At 43.4% G+C, this 24,984-nt stretch overlaps 2 protein-coding genes across 11 annotated transcripts in view; one reads left to right on the top strand and one right to left on the bottom strand.

The window, feature by feature from the left end:
* Positions 1 to 3: 3 nt before the first annotated feature.
* LOC307269451 (endonuclease domain-containing 1 protein-like) lies at positions 4 to 3,753 on the bottom strand (the record flags this gene model as incomplete). The annotated part of the gene is made up of 2 exons (XM_080052419.1): positions 4 to 588; positions 3,460 to 3,753. 2 exons carry the CDS (start codon positions 3,751 to 3,753, stop codon positions 4 to 6), a joined length of 879 nt encoding a protein of 292 aa, XP_079908545.1.
* A 6,224-nt stretch (positions 3,754 to 9,977) lies between these two features.
* Positions 9,978 to 24,984, top strand: part of gigyf1a (GRB10 interacting GYF protein 1a) — a 30,642-nt gene continuing 15,635 nt past the window's right edge. For 2 of the 10 annotated variants that reach the window (XM_080052308.1, XM_080052304.1), the window contains exons 1-15: positions 9,978 to 10,172; positions 16,136 to 16,779; positions 16,885 to 16,948; positions 18,731 to 18,860; positions 19,054 to 19,149; positions 19,343 to 19,460; positions 20,145 to 20,253; positions 20,662 to 20,861; positions 21,625 to 21,911; positions 22,039 to 22,159; positions 22,473 to 22,529; positions 22,693 to 22,887; positions 23,495 to 23,652; positions 23,912 to 24,080; positions 24,578 to 24,879. In XM_080052308.1, coding sequence (XP_079908434.1) covers positions 16,914 to 16,948; positions 18,731 to 18,860; positions 19,054 to 19,149; positions 19,343 to 19,460; positions 20,145 to 20,253; positions 20,662 to 20,861; positions 21,625 to 21,911; positions 22,039 to 22,159; positions 22,473 to 22,529; positions 22,693 to 22,887; positions 23,495 to 23,652; positions 23,912 to 24,080; positions 24,578 to 24,879 — 1,977 coding nt within the window. In that variant the 5' untranslated portion in view covers positions 9,978 to 10,172; positions 16,136 to 16,779; positions 16,885 to 16,913. The remainder of the gene's footprint in view (positions 10,173 to 16,135; positions 16,780 to 16,884; positions 16,949 to 18,730; positions 18,861 to 19,053; positions 19,150 to 19,342; positions 19,461 to 20,144; positions 20,254 to 20,661; positions 20,862 to 21,624; positions 21,912 to 22,038; positions 22,160 to 22,472; positions 22,530 to 22,692; positions 22,888 to 23,494; positions 23,653 to 23,911; positions 24,081 to 24,577; positions 24,880 to 24,984) is intronic. The other 8 variants (XM_080052309.1, XM_080052306.1, XM_080052311.1 and 5 more) reach the window with 8 other exon arrangements.

Genomic DNA, 24,984 nt, shown 5'->3' with positions numbered 1-24,984 from the left:
TTTCTACTGGCTGGCTGCTGGGACACAGTCACCCACAAAGATCTGAAAGTTCCCCTCTACATAGGTGGTCCTCTTGAGGAACTCCTTCAGCTTCTCGACGGAGGTTTCCACCACCTCGTTGTTCTCCGCCTCGTTCAGGCCGTAGTGAGCGAAGGACGGGAACTTAAAGCGCTCGCTGAAGGGCATGTTGTGGTCGTAGTCCACGCAGCAATACGCCGACCACAGGTGCGTGGGCACTGCGATGCGGTTGATGTTCTCCCGGCGTATCATCTTCCCCGAGGTGGTGATGCCTGTGACGATGTAAGCCTTTCCCAGGCAGTAGTTGTTGAGCCGTTTGCGGATAATGTCCTCCTGCTTGTCCCAGACCCTGTTGCTGAAGTCGGGCACCATGGGCACCACATTGGTGAGGGTGTACGTGGAGGCCTTGTCGTCGATGTCCTCCTGATGCAGGTCCGGGTTGAGGGTGCCCCGCTCGTAGTGGATGGCGTTGGTGTAATCGTCCAGCACGGCTTGGGCGTCTTCGAAGTTCATGTGCGCGTTTTCAAGTGGGAAAGGCTGCATCTCATCGGTATCGGCGGTAGTGGAAAGCTGTGTGGGTATGACAGACAGAGCCAGAGCAAAGGAGAGGATGAGAGTAGAATGTTACAATGGGACCACACAACATCTGCATGAGATAAAGCACTTGCTCGAGAATACTAACATGATTTCAGTATGGAAAAGTAGGCCAGCATGCTGTTCATGTTAAAGGTCACCTATTGCAAAATGCGATTTTTCATGATTTTTCAACATTAATATGGGTTCCCTGTGTGGTGTCACTAGATAGGCCTTTCACACCGCCGCAAAATCGGAGCTAGTTCCGGGCTAGTTCGGAGCTAGAGCCAGTGTTTTGGTTTCACAACGCCAGAGAGCCGGCTCCGGGCTGTAAAAACCGGTTCAACTCTAACCCCAGGATTGAGCAGGGTTTGAGGTAAGAACTGCTTGCGCCAGCGGCCGGGGGAGGGATTATCCTGACCAACCAGACCAACTCAAACCTCATGCCCGCCATATTTAAAAACACCGCTACTACGAGACGTAAACATAATTACCGAACGTAGCGATCAAATTGACCGGCGAAAATACGCTGTATGGGTCCTGTTTTTGCAAAATAAACTTGTGTCACCACCGGTAATGCCAGAGACACGGCTTTCTATATTGAAAAACACTATCTTTAGATCAGCGTGCAGCAGTTTAGTTACAAATAGAGCATTAAGGCTGCGGCTTCACATTAAAGGTCACATATTATGCTAAATGCACTTTTTAAATGTGTTCTAACATATCCATGGCTCCACGGTGTGCCTAGAGACTGCCAAAATATAAAAAAAAATAACAATCTCTCCTTTTCTCACTCTCCCCCTTTCTGAAACCCCCACCCCTCCCCCCCAATATACTCCAGTCAGAATTCTCCTCGTTTCTGACCTCACAAACTGGAAAGCCAGAAGCTTCCACTGTGCAGCCCACACCCCTATTTCTTATTGGTCCACGGCCCTGACAGACAGAGGGCGAGGCGTATAGAGCTGTTAAGCGGAAGTCCCTTACTTCCGGGGCATGGGGCCTATCGGCTCGAAAAATTACAAAGGTAGTCAATGGAAAGAAATGTATTATTTTCTGGTCCCAGTCATGAAATGCCTTCGATTACACATATGTTTTGTATGGATTTAGATGGTATTTTTTCGTGCAAAGAATGGAACAATTTAGCGAGTAGAAGCTGGATACGGTCAGGTTTTGTGCAGAGCGCTTTTGTGGACTACAGCTCTTTGCTGCTCTTGACACTTATGATATAAGTCACCACCACTCGCATCCGCTTAGCTCAGAAACATGGCTGTGTCTTTAATGCACTTTACCGCCTTCTTTCAATGACAAGACAAAAGTCTTCAGCGTGGCGAAAACCACTACACAAGTGGACATGTGGAGAGTTTAAATTTCTCGAGTGGGGAGATTGTTGGCGTTGTCCACGCCAGCCATTAGCATTAGCATTAGCACTGTCAGTCGAGAAGTGGAGGGAATGTGTTGAGGTGACGTCACAGAGGCAACAAGACTTGTAGTTGTTCTCGTAAAAAAATTTCAAAAGCCGTTAGACGAATAATCATACAACATACCGTCAAACTCTTCACATGAAAAATTATCATTTAGACCCATACAAAACATATATGTAATCCAAGGCATTTAATGACTGGGACCAGAAAATAGTAGATTACTTTCCATAGACTCCCATACATTTTTTTTCAGCCGATAGGCCCCATGCCCCGTAATTCCGCCACTTCCGCTTAACAGCTCTATCTGGCTTCGCTTCCGGACAGGGGGCGGGGGAGCTCAAAGATTGTATATTTACGAGGGGAGCTGCAGCTCTTTTTAAAAAATAGGCCATTGTGAGATTAGCTGAACATCAGCATAGTACAATAAATTATCTGAAAGTTTTTTTCAGCAAACAATTAAAGAAAAACATATTAGGGACCACTAAGACCATATAATATGGTGTATAATAGTACCAAAAAGTGTATAATATGGGAGCTTTAAAATCATTTCACTGGCTTCACATTAGCATTTCACTGGACAAACGTGAGTTGGCTTTTATTTTGAAGTAACATGAAAGTAAACGCTGAAGCAGGCAGCACCTTCACAGCATAAACACATAGCCCACTGAGCCAAGCAGCGCGACAAACGGAGACACACACGCACACACACACACACACACACACACACACACATACACAGATAAAGTGAGAGCCAACACGTGTAAAAATAAGACGTATTCGCCGCTGTTGTTGTGCTTAAAGCTAGCGCTAGCTTTAGCGTTAGCCACGAGAGCAGCGACACACGTTTACAGTGACGTCATGACGTTGCTCTCTTGCCGGCTCCATGGCTGGCTCTGGTCGTTGTGAAACCAACCGGTTCATAACTGGTATAAGGCTGTAACCAGTTTTGAACTGGCCCCAGCACCAGCCCGGAACTGACTCATGGTTCTTTTTGGTGTGAAAGGCCTAACACTAGAGACTCCCATAGTATGAGAAAAACATCCCTCTCTCTTTTTTTCAACTGCCACTTTTCTGTTCAAACACTCAGTTGAGATTTTTTTTATTTTTCCATATATGATGTCACAAGGGGAGAAGCCACCTCTCTGTGATAAGCACACGCCCAGATACCCCTGAATCTAACTGGCAGTTAGATGCAGGGCCAATCAGAGCAGACTTTGTTTTTTGGAAGGCGGGGCTTAAAGAGACAGGCTCTAAAACAGAACATTTCAAAGAGAGGCTAAAAAGAAGAGATTCAACCATGGCACTGAGAAATATGAAAGTTTTTTTGACAATGTACCATGAAAACAGACGCTAGTAGAAACCAAAATTAAAAAACGTTTTACCCGAGAATGAGCATGACATTTAAAGAACTTTTTCTAGCACATCACGTCCAACCTTATTTAGTTACCTGAGGTTCGTACATCCATGGGACATCCACACATTTCTCCCCCTCCGTGCGCTTGAAAGTGTAGGCCGAGTAGACGGGTATGTGGTCCACGGTGTTGTACAGCGTCACGTAGCGTGGCTTCTTGTTGTAGCGTTGACAAATGAACTGGAGGGATTTGTGCTGCAGCCCGGTCGGTGGCGTCCCCATGTAGAGGAATTCTCTGCACTCCGGAGAGAGCTGCTCTTCCACTCTCCCTCTCACCTCCAACAACATCATGTTGACCAGCAGGAAGGCCGTCTGAGCCCAGAGAGCCATAGTCCGGGTGGGCTTCGGTGAGGGGGTCAAAGCTGTCAAATCTAAATTAGAGCCGTGTTTCTGTGAGCTGCTACGAATGATTGAACGTGTCTTGAATGTATACACCTTCCCATGCACCTTCCCATGCAGCTCAGGTTTCACAGTACACTCTGTAATCAGGAGTCGGCATGCAAAACAATGAACTTCTCACACCTACCTGAGCAGATCCACCCACAGCGAGAGGTGCAGCTGCAGTGTTATAGGCCTATACCAATAGGAAAGGCATCAGCATCACATGTGAGGAATACCATAGAACTCATTCTACCCCTTTAAACCAACTCACCCCCTGCAGTCAAGCACTACTCAAATACACAATCTGTTAGGAACAATTCTAGTCCAAGTTTCCTACGGTTTATAGAGATTAACACATATATTTAATGCTGCATTAAACTAGTGCAACATGATGTAAGGAGTCTGTAAACCACCAGGTGGCCACATAACGTCCTAAATGGTGAGCAATGACTAACGTTGTACTACACCTCTGGGATTCTCTCACTGTTATGGTTATGACTGCAAACACTCATGTAAGACAGCTTCATGTCACTATGGTCTTACATAATATAAATCAATAAATGCATATGACAGAAATGTATTCATGAGTTTATAAGATAAAGAGGAGTTAGAGATGGGTGAGCAGTTGGCTGACCAAAAGTATTATTCTGAAGCCCAATCAGCTGGAAATGACAGAGTGCAGTATGAACCATTGTATTTAATCCAGTGATTAGCTGGTCAAACATACTATTTGACTAAACTGCAACCGTGTATCTTGTTCAAACAGTAACACAATTAGGGTATTTGCTCACAGAGGAACCCTAAACTTTGTATTACCAGTCACTAACTTGACATCAGGCTCTCTGGTGTGTTATACAAACCTTTGTGTTATACATTCGAAATGATCTCCCCCACAAAAGAGTACAACACGCAATGTCATTTCATTGCAAGGAAATCTGGAAACATTAAATGAACAGGCGAAACATTATTGGCAGATTGAAAGCAAAGACAGTGTTATGAGAGACTCTAGACATTGCATTCTGAGGTCACGTCACTTCAACATACCATGCATGTGACGAATCAGGTGTTTTATCGTTTTTATTCATGATTTAACAGATGTACTATTGATCTAAACATAATCAGTAATCAACACGCTTCACACCAATACAAAGATATCAAAACATATGTATTTACAGTATAAGTTATAAGCATTAGCTAGTTTCAAAAGTCATAAATGCTTGAATCCATAGCTTTTCTAGCATGTTTTCAACACTCTGTAGCGTCTCTTATGTGATGTATTGTATCCACTGATCATCCTGTGAAAAGCTTGGATCATTCCAAGTGGACTACAGAATGTCAGAGGTATGCAGCTAACCATTATGAGCTAAAAAACCCATAGAGAAAAAGTTTGCACAGCTTTTTTGCACACCTTCTTTTGCCCTGTCTGCGCTGCATGGTTCTGTAAGTTTTGGTAGTAAACCTTGTTTTTCTTTGTGGTGGTAGTACATATTTCTCATGTTTCGGCCATGGTGTTGGCCCAGTACTTCCCTAACTTCCACACATGGAACCTTTCGTTTGTTCAGCACTGACATATCAGTAAGAGGCTAATTTCCCAGAAGGAATAAGCTTCAAATAGTGTGCGGTCACACTTCCATGGAGTTACTTTGTCACCTGTGATATGGCCCATTCTTTTATACCACCATATAATGCAACTATGAATTAGAATCTTAACTAATCCCTTTTAAGGCTAAATGAAGAGCTGTGTTAGTTAGGGCATGGCTCTTTATTCCCAAACACATGAAGTCGGGTCTGCTTCTGTGACAGTTTATTTGAATAAGCCCTGTTTATACAGTCTCAACATAAAGGCTTCATCCATGAACGTCTATTCAGTTTAAGATGTCCCATCATACTGGAACACTGCTCAGGTCTCTCTTCTTCTTGAAGGTGTTTTCAGACACACAGCCCTTGTAGAAAATAGTCAACTCGCTGCCTGTTTCTGCCTGGCTCTTCAGGAAGCTCTCTAGAGTCTTAACGGGGACCTCCACCACACTCTGTTCGGTCTTTTCGTTCAGCGCGTAGCCTCCATAACTAGGGAACATGAACCTCACCTCGTAGGGCGCGTTGCGGTCAAAGCGGGGGCAGCAGTAGGCCAGCCACAAGTGTTTGGGGATTGCCAGGCGGTCCCGTTTATCTCGCTGGATGGTCACCCCGGAGCCAGCCACCCCCGTCACCATGAAAGATTGTCCGTGGCAGAAGTTGTTGAGGCGACGGCGGATGACGTCCAGGTACGGGTTCCAGCAGGTGTCCAGCAAGGTGACGATCAGCGGGACGACATTGGTCAGAGTGTACGTGGAGGATTTGTCGTTAGGCTCTGACTGGTGCAGGTCGGGATTGAGAGGGCCGCGTCTATACTCCACAGCGTCCGTGTAGTCTTCCAACACGGCCTGGCTGTCCTGAATCAGAGGGGGGGTGTCGTCAATCAGGGGAAGCGTTCTCATGTTGCCGCTCTCATCGCCAGAAACCAGCTACAAGGGGAAAAAGGAATGAAAGTTTTATCATTTTGATCCGCACACTTAATGTTTACTTTGGTGTCATCTGGTGGAGAAAGTTTTACATTGCAGTGCTCCCTTGCTTTAAGCCAATGCAAAATAAAAGCCTTAAAAGTCAGCTTATGCAATCTTTGACTGTAATAGGATTCCATTCAAAAAGTTCCAACTTGTCTCATATCTAATGCCACTGAGGATTTTCAACCACAAATTATGGCCTCAGCATTTGTTTTTCCTTTTTTTATGATTTCATATTTGATTTCAGTTTTCAATGACCATTTTGTAAATAAAAAAACAACTGACATGCAACTAGACGACCTGGTTATTTAGTAGCTGTGGAAATGTACATAACTTAGAGAAACAAGAAGCAAAAGCTAACAGAATTACAATAAAATAAAGCTCACAATAAAACAATAATAATCACGTTAAATCAAAATGAAAATTCGCCGAAAGAGCACATGACTGGCCATAGTGCATGAAGAGCAACAATCCACAAAGTCAGCTTAGTTATCACATTCTTATCAACTGAGCTTTATAGCGCCCCCTGGTTTTTCTTTTTCTAGCTATTCTTTAAAAATAAAAATAGATATATGCATATTTGCTTTCTTGCCAAGAGATCTTAAATGTATGATCAATTTGTATGTTTGTATGTTTGTTTGTTTGTGTAGAGCTGTCTTTGTGCTAAGCTAAGCTAACCAGCTGCAAACAGTAATGAACTTAAAAGCATTCGAGTGGAATTAACATTTCTCACCTAGGCCTAACTCGAAGCAAAAAAGCAAAAAAAATAAAATAAAAAGTATTCCTTTAAAGAGAACTAAGAATATTTGGGTGGTCAAAAGGTGACTCAGGTGGGGATTGCTGTTTGTTTTGTCCTGGGCTCCATACAAGTGTTGTCTTGATTACACTTTAAATTCTGCCTAAGTAAGTAAATGGCAAAAATGCAGCCAGCAGTACGCCCAAATTCAACCTTTTAAAATGTTGTTTTGCGAAGGTATCTGCTGATATCTCCACATATTGATGCATCTGATCTTATTTTTAGCTTGAAGATAAATACTAAATGACAAAATATTCTATGCCAAATCACATTTCTCTGTCTATATATACCTGTGGCTCATACATCCACGGTGTGTCTACCCTCCTCTTGCCGTCGGACTTCTTAAAGATGTAGGCTGAGAAAAGGGGGAGGCGACGACTGCCATCATACAAGGTGGCGTAACGCAGTTGGTCTGCATACATCTGGCAGATCCTCTTTAGGCCGCTTGCCTTCGACCCTACTACGGGTGGTGTCTGCATGTAGAAGAAATGGCTGCATTCTCTGAAGCTGCTGGACACTGTGGCACACACCAGCGGGGATGCTATCAGCAGAGAAAAGGAGAATGAATGAAGGAAATCCATGTGGCGATGAGGAATAATACTTCTGTTTAATGTGTCATGATCTAGTGAAGTGTAACGACTGTTGGACTGAGAGACTCTGCATGCAAAGCAGCAAGCAGCAGCAGCTCAGGGTGGTTCTATTGGCTGGATGGTTGACCTATCTGATCCTACAATAACTGTACAGCCAGCCAGGCGTACGTATGCTTTCCTGTTCAAATTGTGTGTGAAAGCATAAATCACAAACAATTAGGACATACTGACGTGTGTAATTATTTTGTAATTCTAGAATTATTCTTGGCATCAGTGATCTAAATGAGTTCAATTGGCATATGAGGCTGATATGGTAAAAGATCAAACTAAAAAAAGCCTTCATCACATTGCTAGTGACAGGCCTGTGTGATTGATGTCAACACCTGGCAAAACAAGAACAGGCTCCTACACCATCAGTCATTGGGAGCCTTACAAATGTGGAGCCGAGGCCAGCTGGACAATAGGCCAAAACACAACTCCAAGTCACTCATGCAGTCTGATGAAAAATTATTATCGCAATCTTTTTTTAATCTTTTTGTACAAACTAAATGTTTTGATGATACTTAAAGCTGGGGTGGAGGGTTTGGCGAGAAAATGGCAGTTGGGATAGAGATTCGAATCCAAATACCTCAATCGCTCCACTTGTTCTCTTTGGTCCCTCCTCTATGGTCCCTCCCTGACACGCTCTACTACACCAACAAAGTTGTGCCAAAGTGAATGGACAGTCAGTCCCAACAGCCAATAAGAACAGAGAATCAGAACCTTGCTCTGATTGGCCAAAGTGTCAGCTCATGTTAACTTTGACCAATCAGATATCATATACCCCAGCTCTAATAGCTGAATTGAATTGGCCTTAAGCATATTTTACAAATGCAAACAAAATGTTGGTTTCAGTTTTCCATCAGTCATTAGACCATCAAAGGTATACCAACTGTCGATTGAACACACAAACAGTTTGTTGCCTTCTAGTGAGTAAATAAGACTCTAACGAAGAACCATGTTGAATTGTATCCTGTTAGACACTTCAATACAGCTGCCCTGCAACAAATGCTACCTTTTGTAAATGTTTTTATCTACAGCTTTTATATACATGTTGTAAGGACAAAATATTATAATCACCTTCATGGCTGAATTCCCTGGTTGGTGAGCTGTTGAGCCCATGCCCTGTTTACCTACAGGTTGTGTCATTTTGTTTGTGGTAAATTAAACCCATTTTATTTTGGAATAAGCATGATCCAGGCACAATATACAACAATAATAACGTAAAGAGAACCACAGGCTTTGGGATATAAAGATTATTTATGCTCTGATGCTCCACAATAATAATGTAGGCTAGTTTTAAATTGCTTTGTAGCTTGTCATGCCTTCCCCACTGTATGTATTCTATTGTCAACTTATTCTAAATGTAATATTTAAATGTCTAATTAAATGCCACACCACTGTTCAATTGGGTCTGATTTATTTGCTTAATTTTTGTCTTCAGCTCCTCTAACTATTAAAATGCAAAACAAATGTATAACTATCAATGTTCTAACTTTGCAGAAGTTGAATTAGGATTAAGATAAAAGTTGGAGAACTTGCAACAATAAAGCTTTTTTCAAAAGTAATATATGCATTTCTTCAATATTTTCCCATCCACTTAGTTTTCCCCCCTTTTCAAGTGCATATAAAATATAGCCATGCATGTCTGCAGCAAAAAATACTATAGTGCCATTGTTGTTCGACATTGCCCCCTTCTGGCTAACCCCAACAATGTATTCCACTACAGTACCTGCACATGCTCAGATCGACATTCCCACTCAACATGCCCCGCATTCAGTTAACTTTCAAGGGTATAGCTAATGAGTCATAATATGACACTATGTCAAACACTACTGAAGGCAAAGTTAATGAAAATACTTTTTTCCCCAGAGGTTAACGTCACTCAATGTTGCTGCCTCGTGAATTTGCATCGAGCTGGCGCTTTTCAACGAATATTTTCAACACACGATACGCATGTTAAATGTGTCCCCTCTACATCTTGTTGGTTTATTAAACCCATCTCAAGTGAAGTGAGACGCTCCACACACAACCGTTGCAAACTGCAGTGCACGACGGAGCCCAGGCTTGTAAATAGGGGTGTGTTTGCCCTGCTACAACATTGGTTCTCCGCTTGTCAATGTCCAGTCACGTGGTATCACACGGACGGCCATGTTTCCGAAACACAAACAACAAGAAGAGAGCAGCGACTGGGAGCCAGCAGACACATACTGATACGCAGCTGCGACCGTTGGAGGAGAGGGGAAGAAAAATAATAAATAAAATATAGAGCGCGACTTACTGAAAGTACAATTCTGTCGAATGAATACGTTTACAGTGTTTAAAGAGACCAATGCATACGTTATTTTGGCTGTAGAGACGCCGTGCAGACAACCAGTCTGGTAGCTATAAACAGTGAAGGTAAGCCATGGTTCCTCTTTGCAGCTAGTCTTTTTAGCTAGCTGGCTAACGGCAGCTAACTGGCTAACCTCGGTTCTTTCAGCTCCAATGGCTTGGATTTTTGTCGTGAGAAAAAAAACGTTTGCAGTGAGGTCTTTAACAGCTCAACACCCTGTTGTTTTTGCCCTTGTGTGTTGTTTTGTTTACATCGCATTAGCCCGACAGCGCAGTGGAGGTGGTCGTCCGCACATTGGCGGAGCAGGCCGGGGAGTCTGATCCCAACACTCCGCCCCCTCCGCCATCATATCTGGTGTCGTTTGAACCTGCAGGCGAAGGCCTTTACGATCAACAACTCATACCTTGTGCTAGGTTTGGTAGCAAGCTAGCTAACTAACTAATCTGTGTTATGCGACAGAATAATATGATATCGCACGGCAAGTACTTTTGTAAGGATTGAATCACCTTCATTCCCTCACTAAAAGATGTGCTGGAATTAGCTCGAAAAACGAACAATGTACACGCTGATGTAGCTCGCAACCACTAACTGCAACTAACGTCAACTCGAAAGCAATTTTGTCTAAATGTTGTCCGTCTTTACGACCAAAGAAATTGAGAATTTGTTCACTTTGTTGAAGTTACACGCTTTATTACATTGAACGCCAGCTCTAGCATAGCTTCACAGTCTGTATCCCCGCAGCTTGTAGTCGTTGTCCCGCCACGTTTTGAAGCGGCACAAGATTTGCAAATATTCAAATGCATGAAAGCTTTGATATTCCGAGAGCAACGTTGATGTTGATCCTGCGTGACCTTGCCTCAGGTTTCCCAGTGCACATTTAGTACAAGCAAGGTACTTAAGATGTAAAATATGTTACCCGTTTTGGCCTAAAGTCTGGGGTGAAGTAATGCAATACTTGTTTAGTTTAAAGTTGGTATGATCTTCGTTGCTTCTGTTCTGTTAACTCAAGTGTGCAATCCTGCCAGGTCTTCAATGAACTCACTGTAATTTGCCATAAATGAATCCTAAATTCAATGTTTTCTTAATGTGCTGTCTTTTTAAACTGGTAATTTGCAAGGTGCATGTGCCCAAAGTGAATGGTGCTCACTAAATGACAGAAAATACGCATAGTAAATAACCTGAAGGATTTGGACAGACATGGGGGACTCGAGTCACATGACTTGACTCGAGTCAGACTCGAGTCGCAAATTTGAGGACTTGAGACTTGCTTGACTAACACTGATAAAAGACTCGACTTGACTTTGACTTGGTCTTCATGACTTGAGACTTGACTTAGACTTGAGACGGATGACTCGAAATGACTTGAATTTTTAAAAGTTAGATTACGTTAGAAATTATGTTTTATTTTGAAACATGATCGGGTGATTTTACAGTGCAATGCACGCAGCGCGCTGCACGGACAAACAGCGTCAGCAGGTCAACACAGGAGCAGCAGTCATGGAGGCGGCTAGACCTTTCTTTATATGTCCATGGGCTAGACCAAGAGTAATTCACGTGAGCCTCCCACACGCTTATCACAGTAAATATGTAGCGCCTTCTTCCCTTCCCTTTTCACGTTGTAACGGCCCCGGGAAGTCTTGTAAAAGAAAACGAAAATAACGAGCGTTTCCTGCAGCGCTGCTGCCTTGATAACGCACGCTTCCTTATCGAGCGCCCTACCTCCATGGACTGTAGGCTTTATATAAGCATCTCTGTGAGACAAAACAGCGGTTATTAATATGATGCAGTTCAACCTTCCACGTTCACCGGCTCCTTCCGACAGCTCACAGCCGCCGCACCCGCACCGACAGCACAGCAAACTGCCCGTTATGACAGTTCGCCCCCCAGTATGAAAAATTAATTAATCGGGATAAATCAAAATGTGATCCTGCCATAAAATAAAAGGTGATATGATATGTTTGCCATAGCGCAGATCCTTGCCCTGTTTTATTCTAAATGCATTATGGGGATTAAAGGTGCAGTGTGTAGCCTAATATGACATCATCAAGAAAGTTCTAGAAAGTTCTAGAATGCAACGCTCCCTGGGTAACCCCAACCCTTTCGAATAATAACAGAAGCTACAGTGGCCTTCAAGGACAAGAACAATTCTAAATTTTAAACAATGCACCTGATGACATTCCAACTATGACACTTTCAAGATGGCGGCACTAGGCCTTGGTCCAAAATATGCAGAAATATGGACATATATGAGACCCTTTCTAAGAGAAAAATAAATAATTCAAAACATTTTTTTCAGCTATTATGCACTAAATTAAATGTACTTATGGATATTATAATTACTTTCTACAAAATCTGCTAGGAAATAAAACCCCAAATTCTACACACTGCAGGTTTAAGTGTCTGTTTTGTGTAGCCTAAGTAGTAGGCTATCTGTTACTATTTGCCTTTCTTGTTTTCCATGTTAAAAGTAAGCTACTTGAAAATTGAAAGTAGCCTAAATGTGGTTGAAAGAAAAGGAAATGTGCGGTGTTGATCATATGTGATAGATAAGGGGTCGCTATTGGATGCAGACATTATGAGATTCGGACCTTTGCTGTAAGAAAATGTTGTCAACTGGACCCATTTCAATTTTAGTTGAAGACCCCTCGGTCAGACCAAGAATAATTCAATTGTAGTTCAAGGATGATGTTGTCGATGACGGTATGAAGAAGAGAACTGTGAAATGCAGGTCTTTTAAATGTAGAAACTGGGTTAGATAATATGATTTTTGTATGACTTGACTTGTGACTTGCTTGACCTGAGCAATGACTTGACTTGTGACTTGCTTGATTCTCACCACAGTGACTTGGACTTGCTTGAGACTTGAAGGTTATGACTTGAGACTTGCTTGTGACTTGCACATTAGTGACTTACCCCCATCTCTGGATTTGGATAATTAATAATAATAATAATAATAATAATACTAGTAGTATTATGATGTCATTCCAATATCAAACAGTTGTGGCTACAGATGTCTGCTGGAAATGGTACACAACATTCCCGTATTTAACAGGTCACCTCTACCCCAATTTACTACAAAGGCTGTTGCATTATGTCCCTTAAGTTACTATTAGGGGTGTAACGGTACGCTAAAGTCACGGTTCGGTACGTACCTCGGTTTTGAAGTCACGGTACGGTACAGTACGGTACGGTTCATAGTTAACGGAGAATGAACATCTTTAGCTGTCAGTAAGTAGCTGACAGTAACATATATTTATTTTGAATTGTTTTAGTTTTACAGTCTCTAGTGTTTTCTCTCTGATGATGGCGTTTCCTCAGCGCAGTTTCCTTCCTGTTTTTAATGAATTTCTTATTTTGGGGTATGGATGGGTGGGAGGGGGAATGTTTTTGCATGTATGCATATCTCTGGGTGGGGGGTGTGTGTGTGTGTGTGGGGGGGGGGTTGTATTAAGCACTTTGTGTTACATTTGATTCTATGAAAAGTGCTATAGCCTATAAATAAAGTTTGATATAAATAAAATGCATAACAAATATAAAAATACTGCCGCAATTCTCCAATAAATAAAATAGTTATTAAATACTAGTGTAGGTGCAGCATAAACTAAAATTGCAATGAAAAAATATAGTGTTAATACTCAGCAGGCTCTGTAAGCTGGTGTAAACAAAGGGTATGTCATCTTTAAGGGTCTTTTTGAAAAAAATAAAATATTGCTGCAGCTCTCTTAAACTCTAAAGTGCTCTTATAAATATAAAAATTATCAAATAAAAGTGCTACTGCAGCATTAATTAAATGACAGCTTGTTTATATTCAGTATAAAAAAGAAAATAATGTCTGGGTTTTGCCCAGCTCGTTTTTCTTCACAGTAATGGTGAGAGTAGCCAAACACCTGATGGTGCCTTTTCTAATGCGTACATGTTCGACGTGTTGCCTCCTACATAAGCGATCGCGGTGAAACAATAACCTGTGTGCCGACATTGTTCCACACGTCTGTCACTGTTTTCATGATTCACCTGGAATCCGAAATTATCCCTCAAACGGGATTTGAATAACAGGGGGACGCCTGCGCGCTCCGGTTTCCTGTTGTCTTTCGCCATGCAATTCGCTCTCTGTTCGAAAGCACTGTATCATTTTGACTTGCACTACTCATAGACTGTAAAAGAGGGGGGAACGCTGCTACTACAACTGCTAATAGTGATGCAAACGGAACACTAGAGCGGAGAGGTGTGTATCTCCTGCTCTGACCGCAGCTGGGAGGGACTGCTGCGTGAGGACTCGGCCGCCTGTCAGTGCTGTGGGACCGGGGGGAGTGGCCGTTGAGCACCCGCTGGCCGCTGCTCGTTTAGAAGTGTTAAGAGCGATACATGCTTTAGCGACAGCACAGGGTCTCCAAAAGTCACCAATAACACCAGAAAAAGTAGCTAGATTGGTCGCTGGTCGCTTTTTTAAAAAAAGAGTCACCAGAGCGGTCTGAAAAGTCGTTGAATATAGCTAAGTTGCTAACACTGCCTGACCCTCATGCTCACCATGGAGATAATACACTCTCAATCGCTGCTGGCTGCTACTGCGCACGTGCGAGCCGAGCCGCAGGCTAAATGGTCCGGGGGGAACTCCGACCACAAGTTTTAAGTTCCACACCGCAAAACAAGCCTGTACATTCGCCATATATTAACGCTATGTACTCCACATACGGACCGCGGTCCACCTCTGTAACACCAAATACGTGCCTGTACCGTCACGGTACGGTACAAATACGTGTACCGTTACACCCCTAGTTACTATATACTGACATATAGATAAGGATGTCAATCCAAACCCCTCAAATAAAAATAATAATAACTTGCACACAAAGCAGTTGTATGTAAATGCGGCATTACATTTTTTCAATAGTCTGTCTTAATTTAGTGTCCCTTTTAAGTTTCTAAGATGGTAGACTTTTGAAGTACTCAGCAGTAATGGTGTACATATTTATTCTGTTAATACATAGTGTGTTCACCATGTTGAAATTATAAGATGCAGCAGTTCTAACACTAGCAGTAAACTGCACAAAAGACTGCCGGCTTCATTCAAAACAATTTTCAAAAAATACAAAACATCCAATTGTTAATTCACATGGGAAAATATAGTGTCTCAATGTTTTCTAGAAGTTTGACTGGTGACATTTGGGGATTTTGGGCATGCACAACTGTGTTATAGAAGAGTCATTCAGAATTACACATTTGTTGTTGTTGTTGTTCCGATCAGTGTGCCTTTGAATAATCATTTATCAGTTAGAGTAGAGTTGAATGCTGCCTCCTCGTAAGTGATTGGCAATTTAAAACTTGACCGTCAGGTTCACAAAACTACATATTTATACATTATTAAAAAGCTGAAGTGAAATGCGGTATTCAGCTAGCATAAAAGTGCTAGGAGCTAGAAGGAATTGAGGTTTAGTTTTAAAATGACAACAATTACTTTTATAAACTTTGGTACGAAAAATGGTAACAGCCAGGGTGGCAGTTTACATCTCTCACTTACTTAAAGTGATTTGTCTTACTTATGTATTAAGCATTTAAACGTGAGGACGCATGGAGGCCATTGGGTTTCCTGGATATTGGTTTAGTTGCCATGACATTCTCGGGAACCCTCCCCAACCAGCTGGTTCACTACATCACTGAAATAAATCTCCTGTGAGTAGCGGCAACACTGGGCCGTGATTGAGCACTGGACTACAAATAGTTTTCCTTTTCATTCATTCAGTGTAAGAATACCACAGTGTTTAACCCTCTGAACTCGGTGCGCTGTGAATGGTTTTAAATCATTGTTCCGGTACCTTTCAGTCCAAGGCATGCTGGGAAATTTGTGTCATGGCTACCCAACGGAAAATCAAATTACTATTTATTTTCTATTCCTCAAATATAGGCGTGCTGCCAAGCTGTGAAAATGCAACTCACCTACAGCTAATTTATTAAGCGTACACTTGTAATGTTTTTCCATCGTTCTTTGAACCTGTGACTGATCCCCCTCTCTCAAACTCTGCTCTATTTCCAGTGGTGCAAAGGGAGGAGGAGAGGAAATAAAGGAGTTACCTGAAGGGTCTCCGTCTATCCACATTTCAGTTGGAGCGAGAGAAAAGGCACGGAGAGAGAGAGAAAGGAGAAGAGGAGTGCGAGTCGCGTCTGCTGTCGGCAGCTGATCCAGCAGCCTGTTTGATAGATTTGGCTGTCATTACGTTCCTGCGTTACCTTTTCTGATGAATCAGTTCATATTTTTAACTTTAATGTGAGATATAACTGCTGTAAAAAGAAGAAGAAAAAAAAAAACTAAGAAAAAAAAAAAAAGAGAGAACATTACTAGCAAGAGTGTTTTATTTTTGTTCCATTGCTGATTTCCAAGGTTCTTTTTGTTTATTTTTTTTATGTTGAACAACCTTTTTGGGCTGTGAGTAGCAGGAGCTTCCATTCTCCAAACGATCGTCGACAACCCCCCCTTCCTTACCTAGTTTAGGACCTGATAACCTGGTATTCCTCAAGCACCTGAAACTGGCAGCTATTCTCTTTGTGTCTGTGTGTTTGGGGAGCTCTGTGACCACAGCTTAAGCACCACTCAGCCTTCTAGTCACCTAAGCCTAACTAAAGCAAGCCAGCTCTAGCCTGGTCCAGCCCAGTCCAGCCTGCTCCGATCATTTGGACAGGGTAAGGCACTTTTGGCGGCATCCTTCAGTCCTTAACGCATACATTGTCTACAAGCTGTGGTTTGTTTTTCTATTCAACATAATGAGACAATCTTTTCCCCTTCAGATACTCAGTTCTGTGTGGACGTGAGGAATATGACTGCTGAGACTCTTAACTTCGGCCCAGAATGGTAACTGATCTCATGTCTTTACATTATTATTTCCTTCAAAGTAGCATTGAATACATTATAGAAAGTAAATGGGATTCCTCTCATGAAGATAAGATATATTTCTGGGGACAACTTTGGCATTTGAAAATGTACTTAAGTCAATTTTGTTTTCTGATTTAATTCCATTCAAGGCGTTCTAAAGTGTAGGTCAGTACTGGTCTTCATCAGCTGATAGTTGACCCAATAGCGGGAAACTAAATATCTTAGGGTTTTGGACCGTTGGCGGAAACAAAACAAGCTGTCTGAAAACAACATGCAAAGATGGGATTTCAATCTAATTTGGTTTTCAATTGTGGCTTCCAAAGTCTGTTTTTCTCTTGTAATCGCTATCCGTGGCAAAGTAGTTTTTTACCTGAAGTCTTAACCGTAGGTATTATCACAGCGGTGTCCTGTCTGTCTCTATGCTGGCTCTCCTCCTCCTCTCTAGTGTGTATGTTTGTGTTAGGACTAGTGGGGGCGTTGTCTCCCGTTTGGTAGCGCTCCATCTCTAACGGCCTGCGACTGCTGCTGTGTGCATTCTTGGTGCAGTGCCAGGCCTCGCAGAATAATTCTCTCTTTACACATCTGCAGCTGCTTTCCTCCCGAGTCCCGACGGCCCTTCTAACCCACGTTTATCCTAGTAGCCTTTTTTAGCGTAGCTTTTAAGTGGCCTGTGATGTGCTCACCACATACAGCTGTCAGGCTGGCATGTTTACAAGCCTTTTTTTATGCCCGTGAACATCACAAAATTAATGAGGCTGTCCGCTATCGGTTTGATTTATGTATATTAGGCCAACCATTTCTCCCTAAGACCCACACAAAGGATTATGAGTGTATAGATGTAAGTATGTGGAAGATCCCCTAGATTTCCTGCTTTAGCCTGTAAGAGAGGGAAGCTAAATTTTTGCTACTGTGGACACAAATATGCAGGATTATGTCTTAGCATCCCGCCCACTGGCCTCAGTTCTCCCCTCTCTTACTATGCATATTATTCGCTGCTCCACTTCTTATTTTTACCCTCTTTGAAATGCCACATGCTGGCAACCTTGCCTTTCATGATGCTCTCCTCTACCTCTCGCTCTCCACACCTCTCAGCGTTACATATGGTTTTGATGTGGGGCTGGGAGTCAATGGCACACTTTGTCGAGGCCTGTGAATGGGGCCATTGTTGAAACAGCGGGCCTTGGAACCTGGCCTGCTCGTAATAGGTTTTTAAAATGAAGATAGGAAAGCTAATATATCATCCGCGTTGTGCCAAATGTATTCAGGGGGACCTGCGTAGGAGGAGGCTTGATTTGTTACAGAGCGTAGACCAAATAGTTTTTTCCCTGCTGCAAGAAAGATGCTATTAGATATTTTTCTCCAGTTAAGATGAAAGGAGATTCCATCACAGTAAAACAACAGCTCTCTGTTTGTAGTAGTCTGTACCAACAGGGGAATTTACACCAAGGTATTGTAAGTGATTTATTTACATTGAATAGAAGCTTGAGTAAATAATACTGGCTTTAAAGGTTCAGTCAGTCATTTCTCAATAGCACATTCCTTCAAACACTGACACCTGGTCAGTAGCCTTGGTTACCAGTGTGTTTTTTTTTTGTGTATTTGATAACCTTTTAAATATTTATTCATATTTGGATTATGAAGAGTTGCAAAAGACCTTTCACCCAGGTCCTCCCATTCAAATCCAACAGCGAGAGGTCTTATGGTCTGCTTGAGATTTGACACAATTCAACTCAATTCTTAATGATTCTTGTGCTCACACAGGCTCCGTGCACTGTCCAGTGGGGGGAGTGTGACGTCCCCCCCTCCTTCCCCCGCCATGCCAAAGTACAAGCTGGCCGAGTACCGCTACGGCCGAGAAGAGATGTTAGCACTTTATATCAAAGACAACAAGGTAACTGTCAGCACAAAATAAATCACAGAAGAAGAATGATCTCTAATGTTTAGAAATGGTGAAGCGGTGATAAAAGAGTAATAAAGTCTCCGTTTACTTAATAAACCTCAAACGTTTCTTAACCTCTTCTGTTGGTCAGTAGTGTGTTGAAGTCTGGGTAAAAGATCCTAAGTGGCCATTGTTTTTGTTTCAGGTCCCAGAGGACATGCAGGATAAGGAGTTTGCTGCTATTCTGCAAGATGAGCCCATGCAGCCACTGGCACTGGTGCCTCTCACTGAGGAGGAGCAGGTCAGTCACCAACACACACACACACACAAATGCACTGATACCTGCAATTGAACTGTGCCAACCCATCATGTGATCTCTTATCGTGATATGACCTGACCTCCCATCCAAAGCAAGCCGTTCTGTTTGGTTGACAAATGTGGCTGTGAGCTCACATTCCTCACATTCCTCCATTTTGCTCTCTCTCTCTCTGCAGAGGAACTTCTCCATGTCTGTGAACAGTGTGGCGGTGCTAAGGCTCATGGGAAAAGGGGTGGGCGGGGCCGCCCCAGCTGGAGTGGTCCGAGGACGAGGGGCCGCACGAGGCGGTCGAGGTAAATACTGAAGGCACAGGCGCTCCCATTAGAATAGAAAGAAACAGCAACAAATAAGATACAGCATTTATGTAGCCCAAGTGCACTTGTGATACATCCACAAGCACTTGCGCTAAAGCTAACATGAGTCCAACAGCAACAGAAATACTGCCCTGAACCTTTGGCTGAAAGTACAGTGGCTGTTATCCAGGGAAGCAAGACGGCTATTCAAGCCAACAAGTCAAGTGTTTATTTCCCCTTTTTCTTTCCACCATCTTAATGCGGCACACTTCCTCATAGGTCATTTAAATAGCCCTTATTTTGTCCTGCCACACCTGTCTGACACCACTGGACCTGTGAACTCACCTTGTGCACACACAGCACTCTGTGCATATGAATGGCCAATGTAAACAGTGGCCCTCTGGTTCAGGCCAGCCAAAAAAACAACTTAGAAGAATGATCCCGTTTGGTTTTCAGCATATGTGTGCGTGTATCAGCTTAAATGGGATAAAAAACAATGTTTTAAGTGATTAAAATTATGAGAAAGAAAAGCTTGTTAGCCTGATTATATTATATAGAGAAGACATACGGGCACACTCAACTGTAGAGAGTGAGTGAAACACTCCAAAATGGCTGTCGTCATTCAGATTATGATCATATTTAACTTATACACCTCCTTCTCTGTGTGCCTGTGTGTCTCATCAGGACGAGGTCGTGGTGAAGGTGGATTCTACCAAAGAAGTATTGAAGAGCCGGAGGTGGGCTTCGGCCGCGGTGTCCGAGAGATTCACCGCAGCCAGAGCTGGGATGACCGGTAAGAAAACCCCCAGCACACCCCACCTGGTGGTCAAAGAAATCAATTCATCCAAGTGCTCCACAGTATAGTCTTAACTGCTGAGAGAAGCCGTCACCCAGTGTAATAAACTACATAATCCTCTGTGGTATTTTTGTAGATTTATTTTTTGCTCTCGGGGGAAGGATTTATTTCACTGTTGCAGGCCTCTTCTCTAATCTGCCTAGACAGAACTAAAGGATCTTATTGCTGATTTTCTTCAGTCATTTTTTCTTCGTGGTCCATGTTAAATTGTACAACTTGGTATCTGTGGTTGTGGAAGTGGACGTTTTTGGCTTTCTCTAGCATAGTTGTTTTGGGCTCATATTCCTCGTGTATATCTCTTAACTGATAGGAAATTCTCTCAACTTCCCCTCCTTTTTCCCCCAGGGGCGAGCGTCGTTTTGAGAAGCCTGTGCGGCGGGAGGTGGGGCGTCCTGGCTTTGAAGAGGCTGGCGTCCCCGCGGCTCCACCCAGGAAAGAGTTGACGAGGTCGGACAGCGATAACTGGCGCGTCCTCCGGGAGGAGCAGGAGGAAGACGATGGGGAGCCCGGCACCAACTGGAGGCTTACTGGACCCCGCAGGGATGGTATGATGATTAAAAACAAAACATTGACTTATCTCCTACTCCTGTTTGTGTTGGAAATGAAAGCTATACCCGGGGGAAAGCAAGATGCAATACACATTCCTCTTGATAGGATTTTTTTTCACAAGCTAGTGTAGCTGCAGTTTAGTTTAGTTCATTTAACTGGTGTTCTCAGGAGTTTATCACCCATTTGTCTGCTAAAATCAGAGGTATGACTTTGTCAAAACAAGCATGGAGTCACCTCAAATTCAGCCTCTACCATTGAAGAATAGTCATTTGAACTTTTATAGGCTCTTTACTTACTGAATTAAGTATAACACTTCCTTAAAATGTGATTTTATCTAATTCCCTAACAAAGTTAGCGTTGTCCGTTTGGTTCTGGACGCCTTTTTAGACTAGGGTAATCTCGCAATATGTTACCTTTTTGTTTACACTAAAGCTTATAATGTTTGGCTTGAATAGAAGACTGTGATTCATACTTTTACTTAACCCATGCCATTACAACTCAGTTGTGACCAAGTGTGCAGCAAGTCTAACTCAAACAGTGGACACAGTGACATCTAGTGGCAGTGATGTGTTTTCTACAAGACACACTAGATGCATTTTATCTGAAACCGAGCTGCACTTTAAAGCCTCCACAGTTGAAGTCAGATTTAACTCTAAACTCAAGCAGGTTAATGCCACGATGAAGATGCAACAGATCCCAAGACATAACCACGTGTGTTCTCTCTAACCAAACTATATTGACCCACCCTTTCTGTAATAGGAACCTCCTTCACATGTGAAAGTGTCCTCTCTGACGGGCGCGCCATGTCTTTGTCAGATGGCGGTCCTCGCTCAGCAGGCTGGCGGGACCACAATGCTCCGGGCGAGGGTCGGAGGAGGAAGTTTGATTTCGACTTCGGGGAGTCCGGGGGTCACGTAGGCGGGCGGAGACGGGCGGGCAGCGAGGGGCTGGAGGACGACAGGGACGGCCTGCCCGAGTGGTGCACGGACGAAGAGGACGGGGAGATGGGCACTTTTGACTCATCTGGAGCTTTCATGTGTTTGAAGGTGGAGTACCTGTTCTTCTTTCAATACCAAAACTGTGTTGAAAAACCCTGGCAACGTTGTGATTTGATTATGTTTCTTTTGTCTGGCCCTTATGGATGTCCTTAAATATCTCTTTGATTTCCCCCAGAAGGGAGGCAAGGAGACAATCCTGGAGGAGGACTTTGAGTTCAAGGGGATAGAAGAGGAGGACGAAGAGGAGAGCTATGCTGACATTGAGAGGAACGGTGCTGAAGGAGACAAAGACAAGGGTGAGGAAGGAACTTTTTCACATTGGCCACTCAGAACAATGCAGTTTTTTCAATACAATCACTGCAGGTATCCTTGTGTTTGAAGAATTTCTCTATGCTAGCTTTATTGTTACAGATTTGTTCAGAGACCAATTGATTTAAAGGTGGAGTCAGCGATTCTGTAGAATTATTGTCAAAATCATTGAATATCTCCTCACCACCTGCCAAATGTCTGTACTGTGGGTGCGCTGGATGTTTGTTGACATACCAGTTTAGAAAGCCTAAGTTGTATATTAACCCCCCCCCCCCCCCCCCCCTTCTTCTTGTTTTTCAGCACACACACAGTTCATGCAGTTAGCGGATCTTGAGGAGATGCTATTTTTGACTAAAGGTGAATTGAAAGGTTAATGAAAGTTGATCAAAATGGACTACAGTAGTACATAAGCCTGTTAACCAACCACTGTTATCACTTTGTCAATGACAGGAGGAATGAATTACTAATGTTTGGGGCATCCTACTCAATGTTTTCCTCTCTTCCACTCTTCACATTACAGAGAGTAAAGACGCTGTTTCTGCTGTAGGCGACAATGAGACAAAGGCGGCGTCACCACCCTCCTCCTCCTCCTCTCCTCCGGTCCACTGCGCCCCTCCATTCCTGGAGCCTCGACCCAGCAACGTGGGCCCAGTGCTGGACAACCATCAGCTCAACAACAGCCACCCTGTCAAGGCCAGCAGCACACCCAGTGAAGGTGCAGATTCTAATTCATTCCATGGCTTTTTGTTTTTCAGAACACTGTTGTGCATGGATCCAGTTAGCAGAATCATTATGCATCAGTTTATTTGTAGCTGAAATTGTAAAGATTGTGCTCGTCAGTTTAAACATTTTATTGTAAAAGTGTAAAACTCGACTGCACGATGTGGATCATATAGTATTTTGAAATCTAGTATAGATTTAAAAACATCATGTTCTGATCTGATTTTCAGGTTTAAACAAGCTTTTTATTGAGCAGTGAGTTTGAAGTGTTAAGGTTTCAACTGTGAAAAAGTATTCTTACTTCTTTCTTGAGTTCCAAGAGTCTTTGCCCTTCCTCTTTATCGTCAGACCGTTTGACTTCATGCATTCACCCACAGTGACTGTGTTGATATTTTGGGTTTGATACACAATATGTTCAGCCCCAGTCATTTAATATCTTGTTTACTGAACCTGCTGCTCCTGCTGTATCAGACACACAGAGAGAGTCCGTAGGGGGGGGGCTCTATCCCTCACATCCTCATCTTTTTTAGAAATAGAAAATACTAAAAATAGTGGCCATTGTTTGACCAAATGTTTCCTTCTTGCTGTTGTCTTTGTGTCAGACATGGCTCCATTAGGGGGCCTGAAGGTCCAGCTGAGCCCCGGCCCTAGCAGCACCTCCTCCAGCCTGCCTCCCCCTCCCCCCTCCTCTGCTGCTCCTCCCCGCCATCCATCAGGAGGAGACACGGAGGACGACGAGGGCATGAAGCACTTGCAGCAGGTAGGAACACTCATCAAGCAGCTGTCTCACTGATAATACCTCATTACAATCAACCCCCTGCCTTCCACATTGCATACTCTTTCTGTGTTCCACATACTACATCTAACCATTAAAAGTGTGTCAGTTTGCACACAATTGGGACATACTTTTACTCATTTCATCTTATCATTACGCCTTGAACTTGCCTCTTGCTTATAGATCTATAGCAATTAATGTGACGTTTTAATGAGAATATGTTTGTGTGTGTGTGTGTGTGTAGGAGGCAGAGAAGATGGTGGCATCACTGCAGGACACCTCGTTGGAAGAGGAGTGTTTCACCCAGGCTCTTCAGCAGCAGCAGGAGAGCAGGAACACATCGGCTGCTCTGCCCCTGTCACATGAGGCCGCCATGAAGTGGTTCTACAAGGACCCGCAGGGAGAAATCCAAGGTACACTCGCACCCTGTGGCCTTCAGTCACTTTGTTCACTAACACATGCAAGCATAGCCATGTTGATTTATAAATGTTGCTATTGGCAGAACTCATTTAAAGATGCAGTCTGCGATTCGGGAGAACGTTTGTTGTTAAAATCAGTGAATGTCTCAACATGGATCGGCTACCTGTCAGTACTGTGTGCGCACTGAAACAAAATCCAGTGTTTATACACAGCTTAGGCTCTGTTAACGAAAAGGTCAGTCAACAAATAAGGCTTACCATAGCTGGCAACATGCGCCTTTACAGAGCCAATGCTGCGTATTAACACTAGATTCAATTTCAGCAAACGCACAGTATGGACAGGTAGAGGATCGTGAGTAGATATTCACAGACAACACCAAGCATTCTCCAGAATTGCTGACTCAACCATTTTAAGTGAGGTGCACAACGTGGGCTACATATTCCCAGGGTTTGCATGATACACGGTAAACTCTTCTCTCTCTGTGCGGCAGGTCCTTTCACCACGGTGGAGATGTGCGAGTGGTACCAGGCGGGCTACTTCACCATGAGCCTCTTGGTGAAGCGGGGCTGCGACGAGGGCTTCCAACCCCTGGGCGACGTCATCAAGATGTGGGGCCGCGTGCCCTTCATCCCGGGGCCCTCCCCTCCTCCACTGCTGGTCAGACCGCCTGCGCAGCAGCAGCGCCCGCAGCCCGCCCGGGGCTCCGCCGGGACTGTGAGTCAGAGCTCTGCCAGCCTAGAGGATGGGGAAGGGAGGATGCAGAGGAGAGCAAAGATTGATAGACAGGTCACGGTAAAAAGACCCAATCATTAATTCCAAATTCAAGTGTACACAAGAGGCGCTCAATTTGAGAGTTTTCTGCAATGACCCACACACACCAAACTATATGTTGTCTTT

This window comes from Ammodytes marinus, assembly GCF_949987685.1.
Source record: "Ammodytes marinus genome assembly, chromosome: 23".
Lineage (NCBI taxonomy): Eukaryota > Metazoa > Chordata > Actinopteri > Uranoscopiformes > Ammodytidae > Ammodytes > Ammodytes marinus.
Note: the sequence above shows the minus strand (reverse complement) of the source record. Positions and strands in the feature narration are given on the sequence as shown.